Source organism: Pistacia vera, unplaced genomic scaffold (assembly GCF_008641045.1).
Source record: "Pistacia vera cultivar Batoury unplaced genomic scaffold, PisVer_v2 Contig312, whole genome shotgun sequence".
NCBI classification, from domain to species: domain Eukaryota; kingdom Viridiplantae; phylum Streptophyta; class Magnoliopsida; order Sapindales; family Anacardiaceae; genus Pistacia; species Pistacia vera.
In genome coordinates this window covers 482,586-499,207 of record NW_022196127.1, presented here as the reverse complement: position 1 = coordinate 499,207, position 16,622 = coordinate 482,586, and the positions used below count along the sequence as shown (strand labels likewise).

Genomic DNA, 16,622 nt, shown 5'->3' with positions numbered 1-16,622 from the left:
AAGCTCCAACATCTCGACTATCAATTGTTCATTGATCATTATCACAATTTTTATGGTTTTCAATGAATAAGGAAATTGGTAACCCTACCCAATGAAGGCCCTGAGTCCCAGTTCAACTAGCTGGGCTGCACTGGGTTTTAAAACAAGGAAAATAATAGACACCGAGAGTAGTGCATCGAATCTGTACACCGAATAACGTGACATAATCCTGACCGTCGATTAATTATAACTTAATATTAATCGACGGTCAAGATTTCGTCACGTCATTCGACGCACATTCGGTGTACTACTCCCGATGACTATAACATTACTATTAAAACAATGCTTTAATTTCTTAATATGAAAAAGCAGCAATCCGTGGTTATGCTTGCTACATTTGGCTTTCCTCACAAAAATCTGCTTCAAGTTTTAAATTTTTAATTAGAAAGGAATTGATTGTTAGGTCAACATGGATGTGGCACATGAAAATAAAGACTTTAACATGGTGCTATACTTAAGTACCGAAAGCATTTCTTCACAGCAAATAGTAAATGGAAACAAAATTTAAATTACATTTGCGCATAATGAACTTTATCACTCCAAAGAGAACAAAATATATCATGTTAGATGGTGAAATACAGACACATTATATACAATCACGTGCTATCATTTCCATTATAAATTCAAGCTTCTACAATAAATATTCTCTTACCAATCAATTTTTCATTTTCTGGGCCCATCAACTGCTGCAGTTTACTTACCTCTTCAGTTACGACAAGCTCAATCGTCATATGAGCTCAGAGCAGCTACGACTGATCCAGTTGTTGCAAAAGTTGATGAGACGTCAGGATAATCTTTCCAGGATGTTGAAACCTTAAGTGATGGATACAACCAACTCTTGACAGAATCCACAAAGGCGTTAGGTTCAAAGTTTAAAATGGCTTCCCAATCCACCTGTACACCTTTAGGGATTTGCCCTGAGAATTCCATATTAGCAGCAAGGAACAAACCAAGCAACACCACAAACCCAACAGCAGCAGAGCCTCTTGAAAGTGGCATAAAATTGTACCTGAAAGTAATCCATAATTTTGTGTAAAGAATCACATCTTATCAATAAACACCATTTCCAATTCATTGAGTGTTCGATGTAATACCAGTAATATGTCATCCTTAAGATTGCATCTCTCACATTTTCAAGAACACTGAAATCCGTAGACCCATAATTGTCACCACAATAAGCATTGCATACAGCCTGCAACATCACAGCGTCACAGTTAATAAAACTAAGCCATATTAACTGAATAAAAGTTCCTACGTCTGATGCACTGAGTGAAAAAACTTTATAGCATTTTCTAAGGCTGATAATTACTCGTGGCTGAGAAGTTCACAGACCAGCAGACTTCCTATAGATGCACTATCAGAGTCTGTGAAAATACTCCACTTAAGCACTGAAGATTAAGTAGAGTTGGGAGAAAAAGTACAAATACACGCCATGGTATATTCTTGAAGTCCTTGTTATGAACCAGTCATTTCTTACACACAATGAGTTTCCTCTAACAATAAATTTTGAGAATCAGGCACCTCATTTGGATTGGTGAATTCACATAGGTTAAAACTATAATAATCCATCATTTCAAATGGTATAGGAGTTGTCACTTGTCAGAGCCAGAACCCTATATCAGTAACATTAAAGAGTTACAGAATGATAGGAAGCGAAATGGACCAGAGTAGGGTTAACATACAATTTCAGCAGAACTTCCAGTGACAAATGACTCAATAATTGGGTCAAGCACCTCTAGACATCTAATCACATCTAAGTATTCAGTAGTCCACTTGCAAGAAATATTGTCAAAAGTGGTCAGAGACTCAGAGCAATAACACCATAGAAGGTATACGAACTTCAGAAGACGTGTACATGGACTTGCACCTTTCAATTTATCCTTCTTTAAATGATGAACACGTTTGTCATGAGTGTGGCAAAATTATGTCTATTTAAAGCAGCAAGAAATATTTTCAAAAGTGGTCAGAGAGAAATATGCTGAAGAAAGATACAAAGCTCATGTTTGAGGTCCTGCATAACTTACTTCCCATGCCATGGTCATCTCTCCATCAAACTCATCCCATCTAGAAGGGGTACAAGGTGTTCGAATTGCAAAGTCATATCCTATTTCTCCCCTGTAAAATTGTTTGACCATTATCAAATAACAGAAGAAGGGTATATGCCATAAATAAATGGAAAATACAAAGAAATAATCAAACGGGGAAACAAGCCAAATAGCTGCAAGTTGACAAATAATTAGATTATTACATTTTGACTAAGGTGATCCTTGTCCCTTCAAGCTGCTTCCTGAAACAAGCATGAATAAGCCAAAACTAGATCAAGGAAGAAGATTAAAACACCGAGAAAATTGTGTTCTAATTTGTATGCAAAGTTACCCCTCAAATGCAGTACTGTTGCACCAAGTGGCCAGCCAGAAGTCCTCCCCAACAACTTTATAAAGATCATCACAGGTTTTTGCATGCATAATCTGTTTATTTAAAATCAGTCAGTCTTACAAGTTCCTTCATTTGATACAAAAAAAATTGTTGAATTCAATTCACACTTTAATGGATTTCTGATATGTTTTTGATGTTGCAACAAAGTCAGATTATCCTACAAGTGCAATCCAAATGTAGCAGCATTTGCAGTGTGATGACATCCTTCAATAACTAAATTTCAAAAAACTTGGAGCCGTGATTGTTAAAAAAGCATAGAGCTAAACTCTAGAAAAGAAAAGAAAAGAGAAAAATTGAAATCAAAATCTTGTTTGTATAATCAAAATTCATATCCACTTTATACTTTTTATTACAATGGAATTGGATCACTCAAAGATGGAACAAAACCTTTAATCATACATTATTCATGAAATAATAGTTAACCATAGTTAACACACAAAACAGGAACAATAAAAGAAAGACATTATCCCTTTTTAGTATTGTGAATTTCTATCTAAGTACTCCCACTCTATGCAGCAGGAAGAGTTGCAATAACAAAACCTTCTTCCTGCTATGGTGACTGATCATTTTAGCTGAAAGTAAATCATTAGTGTACAGTTTGTCAATTATAAAGGGGTACGGGAAGTTTCCAGGAAGGAAAACAATAATTTAAGGAAAGAATACCGGAAGTGACTAAAAGGGACTCACATCTTGCAATTTCCCATCTTTGGAAAGATCAATAATGTCATCTGTCTTGTTGTGCACATACTGTTTATCCTTCATGACAGTCTTTGCAACATTTATTGTTCTGCAACATTAACAGGCATAAGTACAGAAAAAACAACCTTGCTCTGGATTGGAATAGAACTACACTTTACCTTTCATAATTTGAGAAGTAGCGCGCAACTTTTGCTTGACCGAGGATCATTGGTGTGTGAGACCCAAATCCAGAATTAAATTCTTCACTGAATTGAAGACACCCCCAATCATACCATAAAATCAACAAAAGGAAAGACATGAGCCAATCAGTCATTTTCTAACTGGGAAATCATTACCAATAATAAAAAATAAAAAAAGGTGTGAAACTCATCCAAACATTGCCAATTGTTGCTCAATCCAAAAAGGAGCTAAAATTTAGACAAAAGATGCTGCATCATTCCACTATGATAGCAATACTAATTTCAGGTTATTTGCAAAATGGGCAAGGGTTCCACAACCATTCCAAACCCAATAATATGCAAAAATATTTTTACCTAGCTCACTTCTTATGATCAAACATGCAAACTGAGCAAGCATTACTGTACAATGTATAATGTATGCAAATGGGCCAAGCATTATCGTATAATTTATGACTTCACTCTAACAGAGTTTACTTAAATTTATTAGAAATGACAAATAAAAGTCACTTCAACATATTTTGACTGAAATATTCAGTAAAACAAGAACTGCAAAAACCGCAGGAATGGATATGATTGTTTAAGAAGACAAAATGAAGTTGATAGGATATGATTTGTTTCATGACAAGAGACAAAAAATATTAAGAATCAAAGCACATTTTAAGATTCAAATGCTTAACAAAATATAACTTTATAACAGGTAGATTTCAAAAACAATATGATGATGTTAAAAAATGTCAACAAACTACAAAGGTAACACTAATGCATGAAGACAGAATACCTTAACTTGTTAACCCACACAACAGGGTCACAAGGCTCAGAAATCTGCCTCCATCTGACGGCCACTGAATAAACGTCTTGCCATGACATTGTGGGACCAGATGGTCTTTCTTCTGCAATGCCGTATGATGATGTGTCCAACATGCTGCTTGTGCTACAACAAGCACCACCTCTGTTCTGGCTGGCAATATTGATTCTATCTTTCCTCCGGGCTCTCTTTCCATTTTTTGTTGAACTTTTATTAGAATGTTTCCGTTCAGCTCGCAAAGAGCGCCAAACTTTCGAAACCTTCTGAGCAATTTCAATAGCAGCTAATCCTGCCATACGATGCTGACACATAACAGAAGATGAAACATATTAATAGTTACATATTGCTTGCTATATATATATATATATATAGCTACCCCTGTCTCCCTATACTGTTATTTGAACATCTTACATGGTGGGTAAGAGGGGTTTGAAAAGCACAATTATGCATTAAGCAATATGGTCTATTGCCTGATTTGAGTCAATAACCTAGCTAAAGAATGAGACCTCAATGAAAGAAAACCAAAAAAGGAAACCATTTATGAAAACATGAAGGCCTCCCTGCTTCAACAAATACGTGGGTACAAATGAACCGGATAAGTTAGTGGACAACCACCTATACCATTTACAATATTAGAAACAACTCCCATTATCACATGGCACAAGGTACAGGATATTCGGCAGTAGTTTACAATTTCAGACTAGATTCTCAGCATTGACCACTATCCAATGAAATGACAACAACTGACATTCATAAACACCTAAAGTAATTCTTCTTCATTTATTCAGAATGTACCTTTCGCCAAACAAAAACACATGCACTTACAAACAAACGAGAAAGCTAAATCAACAAGGCCATGCCACTAATTCTCAATATATGAGAATCAATTAATCAAACAATTGAACAAAGAAACATTATTAATAACACACACCCACACAAATTTATGTTTGTGAGTATGCATTTAAGTAGAGGCTTTACATTAAGTCTTCAAAAGAGGATAATGCTTTACAAGAATACAATGGGGATATTCAAATGTCATACTTAAAATGCAGAGGTGAAGAAGACTATGAAACAGAAAATAATAATGCACCTTAAACAACAAACACGTTCCTGTCATAGTGATTCACAAAATAAATTACCTGACGCCTATTGGATAAGAAGCCAGGAACATCGTATTGGATTTTCTTGCCAATTGAATCAGCAGCCAGTAGAAGAGCAGTCTTCTGCTTTGTGACAGCAAAATCTTGTTTCCTAAGCTTACCCTTTTTCAAGGAATCTCGCAGGGGAGGCTGTCTGTAAACCTTTTCACATACATTTTTAGGGTGCAATCTTTTGCACCAATATTCCTGAGAATTCCATACAGAAGGAACAGCATGGGTAAGGAGCTAAACTACTAGAATGATTAAAAGCATTTTTAATCTACAGAACTTGCGACATAAAACGAGTTTCTGTTTGCAATCATCATAAATCCCACATTGATGCACGCTTATGCCATAAGAAAAATCAAAACCTCCCTGTCCCTCACACACATGCTAGGGCACACATATCTACGGCTTCTCGGTTTCTGCCTTAACTCAAAGCCACAAATGATTATGAGATAGGGATCACCAATCAAAGCAATTACACTCTCAAAAGCATATTACCTTGAAGAGTGGATCAATATCTCCATCAATGTCAAACCAGCAAAACTCACTGTTGATTTTAGAAGCTGTGTATAAAGCAATCTCCTTCTGCAAAAGAAGAAAAAGGAATAATTAGAAATAAGGCTAGCATTAAGTTTAAATCAAATCGTAGTTTAAAAAAAGGGCAAGGTGCGTCACAAATAATTTCTTCAAATGTGGAATTTTTTACACATACAAACATGCAGAGAGAGAAACAAAAACGATGTCCAAGTTCCATTCAGTATATTCAGTAATTGCCCCATACATGATTATATAATAACATGAGAAAAAGGAAGAAGAATGGAACAGAGAAGTCACAATAGTTCAAAAAGGGTAAGAGATTTATTTGAGACGACACAAAGAAAATTTGTAGTAAGAAAAATGAAGATAAGTTATGAAGGATAAGCTCACCAACTAAAATAATGATAAGCTGTCATAAAACCCAGAAAGGGTTTCAAATACAATACAAAGAAGAAAATGTCAGTTGACCAGTCAAACAAATAAAACCTCTTCCAAGAATCAAAAAAGCCTATTCCAGATTAGGCTATTGAAGTTTCTCAATTTTGAAGAATAAAGAAGAATGAGAATTCCTTTAATTACAAGGATTTGGAAGCCAAATATTCTCTTTGTCCCACAAAGTTGAAATCTCTTCTCAAATGTCTTCAAAAGTTATGTTCCTTTGCAGCCATAATACACAGAATAGCCATAACAGCAAAGTCCCACAATAGACTAGCCTTCCTATTAACCTTCATAGCTATATACCTTACTACTGAAGCCAAAAAACAGGAAGAGGGTACTGCCTAGAATATCCTAAATTCATTGGCCACATTATTCCGCAAGCATGCAAAGTAAAGAATATTGACATTCACGCACAGTCTCTATACACATATATCATATTTCGTGTCAAAAATAACTTAAAAGTTTTAAACATCATGCATGAAATTAATCTGTCAACATTGTTTTGATTTAAAATATTTTTTTATACCAAATGGCTCGCATCAGTGGACTACATGTAACATGTGCTCTTTTTACAACAAAGTAGATACACTGTCCAATATTTTAGTCAACTTTTTCTTTTATAGTCATCCAAAAATTTTGGTTCACAATAAAAAGTCTATGGCTATGAGTTTTAAAATTTATTATTACACCCTTTTCTGATATGTAATTACATAAGACTGAACATATAAATACATTCATCATGTTTTTCTGCTAATGTGTTCTAGTCCAAAGTGGAACAAATTGGAGTGAAGGAAGAGGTTTCTGAGCTGGTGCAGGCCTTGGTCAATGGTTGACATGGAGCCAGCCCCTTGGTTATCTCATTCCAGTTTCTTTATATATGAATAAGAATAAGACAAAACCAAGTATTACCTTTTAAAGGTCAACTCGTGTTAAGTCCAGCTAAAAAAAATCAAAAGGTAACTTATACCTAACCTACAACTGCCAAACAGCAGTTGAGACCACTCCAAAGCCATCAGTTGCACAAAACAAAAAGCAAAGAGAAGATAAATAATGCACAAAGCCATGTATAAGCGAAACACTCATATTCAAAGTAACAACTTTAAATTTATGGTTCAAGAAAAGGTTCTAGGTTAAACTAATGGAGTTACTATAAGACTACTACTAATGACATGCTTAAGGCATGAAAAATCCAAATGGTATGCAATGGCTTCCCAAGAGCCTGTTTGGTTGGGCTTACCTACTTGTCAAAAGAGATTATTTAAAGCAATATGCACTTTTGAAATTTTTTAGTTTATTTGGTTGCATCAAAGTGCTTATAGGATTTTAACTAAAATATTTTATGGCTTATGGAAGAAGCTTAAATTTTGAGCTTCTTCCATAAGCTATTTTTGAGGTTATTTAAAGTATTGAAATTCCAAATATATCCCCCTCCTATTTCATAAATTTGATTTATCCTTTCTTATATTATGAAGTATTTTTTAGTAACTTAAGACTTCATAGCTCTTTTACATTTTTCTAACCAAACAATTAACAATTTTTTCATAAAAGCTCTACTTTTATAAGCTCTTTTCTAATAAGCTCTACTTGAATAAGCCGTACCAAACGCACCCCAAAAGAAAATACAAAAAAATAAAAAAGACACCTAGGCACATTTATTAGACATCATAATATTTCATATTGATCCAAACCTGATAAAAGGCCAGGCATTGAAGCACAAATTTCTCCATTGAGTCTAGTTCCAAATCCAATGCAGCATCATAATCCTTGACCTGTAACCATCAAATCCAAGTTAGAAACTCAATGCAAAACAGCAACATATAGGTGCTTATTATCTAAGCAATCGACATATAATAACTATAAAAGATAAACTCTTTATTACCGCCTCTCTATATTGTCCAGTAGCATGGTAACAAGAAGCTCTCAAGTATAAGCACTCAATGTTTGAGGGCTCAATGCTTAACCCAGTGGATAAATCCTTTACTGCTTTCCTGAAACGGTCAATTTGAGTTGCTAACAATATATAAACCCATTGCTGATGAGGAAACATCCTTATAAATCATCAAGTAGTATATCTTACAAAGTTAAAAAATTAATGTTGATCACTGCAGCCTCAAGTAATTATGATGAGCAGATTGTTTGGTTTCGGTTGGGCATTCCAAACAGTCACTGATAAAATTTTAGACAAGAAAAAAAAAAAAAGACATTTGTCTAGATGCAAAAAGAATGTTTACTATGCAATTTCAGGTTGGGAATAGATAAATGCTGATCCTTGAGAGTTGTGCAATAAGGAAATTTTAGAAGCTATATGTAGACCTGGCAAACGGGCGGGCCAGGCGAGTACGGGTGGGTAACAATAGGCACAGGTCAAATGGGTAAAAAATGTGAACGGGTAAGGAAATACATCACCCATACCCGGTCATGCAGGTACAGGTGGACCCGCGGGTCACCCATTTCTTTTATTTTTAAAAATTTTTCCTCTCCAGTTTTTTCTTTATTATTTTTCAGTTCCACATATTTCTCTTTCATCTTCGTCTTCTTCTTCTCTCTCTCTCCAATTCCTCTTCGTCTTTTTCTCTCTCCACTTTTTCATATTTCTTCTTCTTCTCCCTCTCTCCAATTCTTCTTCGTCTTTTTCTCCCTCTCCACTTTTTCATATTTCTTCTTCTCCTGTTCGTCTTCTTCATCTTCCTCTCTCCAATTCTTCTTCGTCCTTTTGTCCCTTTCCACTTTTTCATATTTCTTCTTCTTCAGTCTTCACCCTTCCAATTCTTCTTTGTCTTCTTCTTCTCCCTCTCTCCTATTGAAAAGAGCTTTAAGTTTTTTCCTCTCCCATTTTTTTCCTTTGTTCTTTGTGTCTCATTTTCCATTTTCCCTTTGTCTTTTATAAACTAAATATACGATAGATCTATAATCTCCATTGCAACCACTGGTGAGGGTGAGCATGTTGGCGCCGTGGAAGGCTACCAGAGAACGACAACCACTTCACAGCTTGATCCATGCCTTCTCTTGTTGATTTGTGGGTTTATTTTTGTTGGTATGAATGTTGATTTGTGGGTTTATCTTTCTTGGTAGAAAATATTTGTTCATCCGTGGGTTTACGAGAGGAGAAAATGTGATATTATTGATTTGTTGTTTGGGATTTAAAGAAATTGTTGATTTCTTCTTCTTTAGTCTTCACTTCACCCTTATTGATTTTTATTTTATTTTGTGCAGATACCCGCAGGTATCACGCAGCTTACCCGTGAAAATAATGGGTAGGCCAGGTACAGGTAATATTCCCACGGATCCTAAATACATTAACCTGTACCCACTAAAACTACCCGGGTACACGCAGGTATATTACCCGTTTTGCTAGGTCTAGCTATATGGTTGCCGATGTTCATTCTACAAAAGCCTAATCAATCCAAGAAATGCATTCACAGATGAGTGAGAATGCATAAATAGGAAAATTTGTACAGAGTTGGCTTTTTAAATCAAGTGGATTGTTTTTGATGCAAGGGTACAGAGCTATTTTTGTTTACAGTACATGATATTCTTTGAGGTTTAACTTGTTTTATATTGATTCAGATACACCTTTCCAGAGCGTTTTGGATCTCCAGTGGCCATATGGTCCACCAAAAAAACTTCTTTCTTCAGTTAATATATATGTTTTCCTTTTTCCCATCACCAACTGTATTTCGAACTTATCAACATAAACAGCTTATGCAACCCCTATATAGGTCCCTCCCAGTATGTTCTCCCCATACATGCCATTCAAATATTATACTTCCCTAACTGTTTTGGTAAACCTACTACTAAATATTCTAAGATTATTTTAGTATTACACAAAGCATATGGTCCAGAGATAATGAAAACAATCATGGGTAGAAATAGCCATGTTAGATTAAAAAAAACAAACCATTCACAAGAAAACCAACCAATTTAACTTACCTGTGTTGTCCCATCCCATGGAGCAATAACCCACGCAAATGATATGCTTTTGGAAACCTATTATAAAAAGCATAAATACAGTCAAGTATAATTTATGTGAAAGTACCAGAGGTGAGAATAAGTCAGGCACCAGAATATCAATGTGAACAACTTATATATAGAATTGGCCACAGAGTTTAATGACAAAAGCTACCTCTCGTCAATCTGTAACATTTGTTGAAGGCATTCCAAAGCCTTTGTTGAATTTGCCAGATCTTGGTAAAACTGCAGGAAACCATAAATTGATAACAATATTTGATGAAGCTGTTATGCACAGAAAACTAGTTATTTTAAGAACAGTATGCACATTTTCCTATAGATGATAATAGGTTAGATCTTAAAAATTGATAGGATTCATTGCTAAAAGAGTGCACCACTGCTTAAATATAGAACTTTCACAGTCAAAAATTCTTGTCAAGAATATATATATCTTGTCAGAAATTGCTAGTAAAGACCATGTCTCCTGTCCCTGACAATCAAGGGTGACAAACTATGCAATGAAAATATGAATGACAAAGATTTGAGTGACTATTTCATGGTTACCGTTGTCATATGACCCCATCCCTCAAGAAAATTCCGATCAAGTTGGATTGCTTTCAAATGTGTCTCCTCAGCCTTTTTGTATTCACCAATCATAGATAATGCCAAACCCTATGGAAGTCAATGTCCACCCAATGAGCATTAAAAGAGCACAAATTAATTGGATTCTAGAAACGGCTAAGAAGTTGACTACTCACCCAATATGTATATGCAGACTTGTTATCCATATCAAGCTTCACACATTCAGATAGATCTCGTACAGCAGCACTGTAATCCTTAAACTTAAAATTAACAATACCTGTAATAATTACAATCAACCGATCACTTGTATGTGAGTAATGCTCACGGTTTTAGATTACATATAAAGAGCGATGTAACTGCAAAGCATGACATGGAAACTTTACACATTTTATTGTTAGAGTTAGTTAATAGGCTAGATTGTGGGTGTATTTTTGTGTTTTAGCTGTTAATTTTATTTAAGATTCAGCTTTATTTATGAGCCAATTGTTAAGTTCCATTTTACATTCGGGTTATACAAGTCTTTTAAATTTTCCTCTTTGTAGGCAATTAGTCTTTAAAGAGATATTTTAATTATTACAATATATTGTATAGACTTTAATCTTCAGATATTTTACAATGCAAAGAAGTAGATAACCATTAGTAGCAGATGTTCCAAATATAATATAAACAAAAATAAAAGCCTCTTTTCATCAAAATTAATTAAGCGAAAAGAGAAAACAGAAGATGAAAAAATGGAACAGAAGTGTGTAAAGTTTGTAATGCCACAATGACAAAGTTGGATAATAATAAAAGGCAGTAAAAAAGCTTGTTCAAATAGTTACCCCGTTCATGCAATATATCTGCTGAATTTGGCTCAAACTCTAATGCCTTGGTCAAGTCTTCAATTGCCTGGCATCAGGAGGCAATTAAAAGTAAACTGTGTTATAAAGGGTTAAAGCAAGCCAACAAACTTTCATTTAGTTCATAATAAATCAGAAGTCTTGTGTAATAACGAGCTTGAAAGATTCAGTTATTGTCTCAGAAGTAACAAGTATACTATTGAGCATCTCTTTGCCAGTTAGGTTAAGTCTTTCTGGTCAAATTTTCAGTAACTGCAGATTGAAGTTACTGGGCCGTGCATAAGAACAGGCACAGCATCTAGCAAACCTTAATAAAAGTTTTGCAAACGTAAATTATCATCTTGCCCTAATAACAATTCTCTAGAAAAAGATCAATCCAAAAATGGCAAAGACAGTAACATTTTTAAAGATTAGTATGCATCACTCTGACCTCAACGGATTCTCCTAAGGCAGCACGAGCCTGCCCTCTCCGCTTCCATGCCTCACCAGCTGATGGGTTTGATTGAATAGCCTAAAACATTAATCACACAAGCCAATCAGAAAAGCCAGTATATTTTAAATACCAATCATATATTGACAATTCAAGAACCTTTGTAAAATCAGCAATAGCAGCTTCCAGTTCTCGTTGGAACGCGTACGCTGTTCCTCTTCCTATTAGTGCCTCAGGATACATAGGGTTTTCTTTCAATATCTGTTTATAAAATATTTTCAGAAGGTTATCATAGAACTTGATGATGGCCTAAAAATACTGATGATCAGCCCTAGCCTTTCCAATCCACTCACCTTCCAACAACAAGGTATAAATGAACAGAAAAATGCACCACAAATACAAATTCCCACAAGACAAAGAAACTACTAACAATACTCATAAGATTCAATATTTTACCTGGTCAAATATTGATACAGCATAAGCATATTTCCCTTCATTTACCTGCAAAGAAACTAGATTGTCGTATCAGAAGGTTTATCTGGATTAAAACATTTAACCCAATACAAATTATAATTGTCTTTGACCACCAAATCATAAACAAATACCAAAAATACCTGTGCTATTCCCCTTGATAGTCGGAAATCTACACTAATTGACTTGGTTTTCGAAATTCTAGTAACACTAAACTTTTTGTTTCTCTTGGCTTCATCACTTGTTTCACTTGTGCTGATGCAACTTAAAGGTGATTTACCACGCGATATAGTTGTAGTTTTTAATTCTTTAAACGATTCAGAGTCAGATCTTGGTTTATCATGAGTTCCATTCATTTGGCTATTCAGCTTCTCATTAGCATTGGCTTTGTCACTAAAGCCATTGCATATGTCGAACTCATCAGGAGAATCACTTGACACATAAATTATTTCAGATTCGTCATTTAAACCATTGCGATTCTTAGAAGTTTCAATTGATTTGCCATTGCTATGAAGCCCTAACTCAAGTTCAGGCATAGACAACCTCCCACTTGCTTTATCACTCATTTCATTGCATATGTCAGTATTATCTCTAGACTTGCTGCAGATCTCAGGTGTATCACTGGGCTGATAGCTTGAACTAGACGAATCAGATTTATTCAGGTTCTCACATTTTTCATCAATTTCAGATTTATCCAGATTCTCATGTGTTTCGCCTGTTTTTCCATTGACATATGTCCCTGATCCAGATGTTGGTACAGATGGCCTGGAATCTACCACATCGTTTTCACGGGTAACACTTGTGTCTTGTTTTGCAACTTTCAAAAGTTCCTCAAGTTCTAGCAATTGCTTCAAATCCGCAGACTGACACAAAGCATGCTCATATCCTTTCTCCCAAACCGAAAGAGCATCCTCTTTCCTCCCCAGAGCTAAAAATGCACACCCTAGAAGAAATAAAACAATAGACTAGAGTAAAAGCCCCAATGAAAGATTATCAAGTATACTACTTAGTTTTGAATAGATAATAACAACCGTTATCTAACTGGTTCCTGGGACGCATCAATTGGAAAACGAAAGACAAACAAACAAACAGAATATCCTATAATTGCACAGAATGGCATCATTAGTAGCAATGACATACATAGATTGAATCTGCAGATCTTCTTGGGCAAGATGAGAATATATTTTTCTGGTTTCATAATTGTTACATTATCTTTTGATGTTTAACTTTGTAACAAGAAATCAGACTTAATTTCCAATTTCAGAAATAAAATAAAAGGACAAAAAGTTTATGCTTTCAATACTATATTAGCAGTTACCGTGAACTTTTATACCCTCACATACACAGATCATTCTCCAACTGGTCGACACATTATCTATATCCAAGAAAATTTTAATATGTAAATGCCCCTTTCTGCTTTATATAACACCATGAAAATCCTATAAGTAGCAGATGTAATATGACACAGTCCCTGTAGAACAAATAACTAACCAAAATTATGGACAAGAAAATTAGTGACTTCGAATTTAGAGTTAGATGTTCATAACATCATTCATGCAATCATAAGCTACTACTGTGCTAAGGAATCTAGAATAAAATATGAAGAGGAAAAACCATCATAAATAAACGGTGGATTTCGTTAAACTCTCTTGGGGTTTGGCCGAATCAAGTGAGCCCTCCTGATATGGACAATGAGCAGAGACCTATGCGAGGTTTCCAATAAATTTTATAAAACTTCAGTGGATGTCTTTGGCAATTTTAAGGGAAAAATCATTGTTTCATAAAAAAAATTCTGACAACTTTTTTGAAACAAGAGGTGTTTATCCATATTCTAGTTAAACCTCTTGGGAGGCCAATGAAATTTTCACTCATAAAAAGTGAACTAAATTTCATGAACTAATGCAGTATTTTGATCGAAACGTGATGCACAATCGTTCAAAAACAGCCGCAATTGAACTAAATTCAACTGCATCAGAATAAAGAAAAACAAATGTAACAGTCTTAACAGTTGCTTCTAGCAGAAGTCAAACTATACATTTCGCAAGTAACTATATGTTTATAAGTTCAATAAATTTCCTAAATTAAACTCCATTATCACAATCAATAATAAAAAGACATAAAAACAAGTCAAAACGACATAAAACTCCGAAATTGATGAGACAAAGAGACTAAAAGAGACCTTTGAGGATATAAGCTTGAAGAACAGTAGGGTCAAGCTGAAGCGCCTTGTCACAGTCCTTAATCACGTGCTTATGCAACTCCAGTTGACTATAACAAAACGCTCTATTGCTGTAACGAAACCAAAATCCACATTTTTCACATCATTGACATCAATCGAAAAGAATTAATGAATAAAATAAGACCAATAAGGCTGGAATCGGAAACTTAAGTTAAAAAAAAAAAAAGAATGTACACACCAGATATCCTGAACTACACAGGCCTGAGCGAGGAGCGAGTCAAGAACCCGGATAGCCTTCGACCAGTTTCGTGAGCTGCAGAGCTTGGCTAGCTCGACTCGCTCGGAGGCAGCTGAGGCCATCGCTTAGTCAACGTGAACGAGTTCGTCAATTTTTTCACAGATCGATTTATCAATGTGTGTGTGTTTGTTTGGTCTCAACGATTTTAGATTAAGGGAAGGGGTAAAAAGGGAAAACAAAAAGGTAAAATGTGACCACGAAGAACAAGTTTGGGGAAAGAAAGCAAAAGCAAAAGCGAAACAATGGTAGAGACTAGAGAGAGTTTACTCAAGTTTAACACGTGTAACAGAAGAGGCTTAACGTGATTGGATGAGTTTCACACTTAAGCCTTAGACTGTTTTATGCTATTTCATTTTTTTTTTGCGATGAGATGTCACGGCCCGGCCTGGCATGGCCCAAGCTACTTCTGACTCCTTATGTTTCGCTTGGCTGGTTTCTTATATTTCCTACCCATGGACCATGGTTTCATAAATTCCAAATGCCCCTATTTAAATTAACACAGTTAGTCATTTTTTGGTTTTGACGCAAAATAGCAAGTGTTATTATCAAACTATGCTTGATAAATAAATTAATAAATTATTTTTTAATCTCCAAACTAGTAGAATTGAAAAAATAATCATCTTACTTTCAATTTTATTTTAATAATACCCTATTCTTTAACCTTCATTTTCTCCGTGACGGCCAAATCTCGGTAGCCAAATTGGCCGTCGGGATCTTCTCTCTCTCTCTCTCTCTCTCTCTCTCTCTCTCCTTATCTTATCTTCTCTTTGCTCTTCCTCTTTCTCCTTTCCTCTTCTCCGTGCTATCTCACAACTCAACCTTTCCTGTCGTCATGTCGAGGCCCTTTTGCATGCTAGGATGCACTATTCGTTGTGCTAGGCGTGCGATAGTGTGCTGCATCGCACGACAACACACCTGTATCGTATGATTGGGCTCTTCATGCACCCCCACCTCCGTCGCACTTCCTCTGTCCCTAGTTAGCATCAGATATGTGCGCTCTTACCTCGTCTATGCATTGACGCCCATTCACGTAGTCATTTGCATGACCTAGTGCCACGTTTTGTTTGCGATGGTGTTGGTGGTGGTGAAGTTGGAGACAAAAAGGAAGGGTTGTGTTGTGAGAAAATTTTGAGATGTGAAGGGTTATTTTGAAATTTTATTAATTTGGAGGAGTGAGCGAGATTAGGGTTTACTATTTTTTGGATTAAAAAACCTAAACACCTTTTCACCGTTACATTAAATTTTTTTTTTTTTTTGTTAATTTTAAAGTGAGAATCTAGAATTTATAAAACCATGGGTAGGAATTTGGAAATTCGACAAACCTTGGCTGGGTAAACGTCGTTACTCATTACAAAATTATGTACACTTTAATTTTTGAGTACCAAAGGAATATGTTGCAAAGTTGATATTATCTTCTCTCATTTTACAGGTTACATGATCTCTTTCTTTTCTAACAAGAAAAGCAGTTAGAAAAATATCTCCTCACTGAAAGTTGAGTAAAGTCGCCACTGAATCCATATCATGAACTTGAGTGCCAATATGTCAGATATGTNTAGGAATTTGGAAATTCGACAAACCTTGGCTGGGTAAACGTCGT

At 35.3% G+C, this 16,622-nt stretch overlaps 1 protein-coding gene across 1 annotated transcript; it reads right to left on the bottom strand.

Moving 5' to 3' along the window:
• Nucleotides 1-527: 527 nt before the first annotated feature.
• Nucleotides 528-15,274, bottom strand: LOC116136365 (suppressor of RPS4-RLD 1). Its single transcript, XM_031422072.1, has 23 exons — nucleotides 14,966-15,274; nucleotides 14,728-14,837; nucleotides 12,692-13,491; nucleotides 12,534-12,578; nucleotides 12,237-12,338; nucleotides 12,078-12,158; nucleotides 11,630-11,696; nucleotides 10,985-11,085; nucleotides 10,791-10,898; nucleotides 10,402-10,472; nucleotides 10,209-10,265; nucleotides 8,158-8,266; nucleotides 7,967-8,047; nucleotides 5,802-5,888; nucleotides 5,298-5,504; nucleotides 4,132-4,460; nucleotides 3,333-3,419; nucleotides 3,163-3,262; nucleotides 2,416-2,507; nucleotides 2,288-2,326; nucleotides 2,064-2,154; nucleotides 1,134-1,231; nucleotides 528-1,048 (listed from the first exon to the last, which is right to left on the bottom strand). Exons 1-23 carry the CDS (start codon nucleotides 15,085-15,087, stop codon nucleotides 760-762), a joined length of 3,273 nt encoding a protein of 1,090 aa, XP_031277932.1. The 5' UTR covers nucleotides 15,088-15,274; the 3' UTR covers nucleotides 528-759.
• Between the last annotated feature and the right edge of the window lie 1,348 nt (nucleotides 15,275-16,622).

What these genes read in the sequence shown, in the direction of transcription:
- LOC116136365 (XM_031422072.1), bottom strand. Translation starts at nt 15,087, where the DNA reads ATGGCCTCAGCTGCCTCCGAGCGAGTCGAGCTAGCCAAGCTCTGCAGC. An exon ending in TACTTCTCAAATTATGAAAG is followed by an intron (nt 3,263 to 3,332) that starts GTAAAGTGTAGT and finishes TTAATGTTGCAG; the next exon opens with AACAATAAATGTTGCAAAGA. An exon ending in AAGATGGGAAATTGCAAGAT is followed by an intron (nt 2,508 to 3,162) that starts GTGAGTCCCTTT and finishes TTAAATAAACAG; the next exon opens with ATTATGCATGCAAAAACCTG.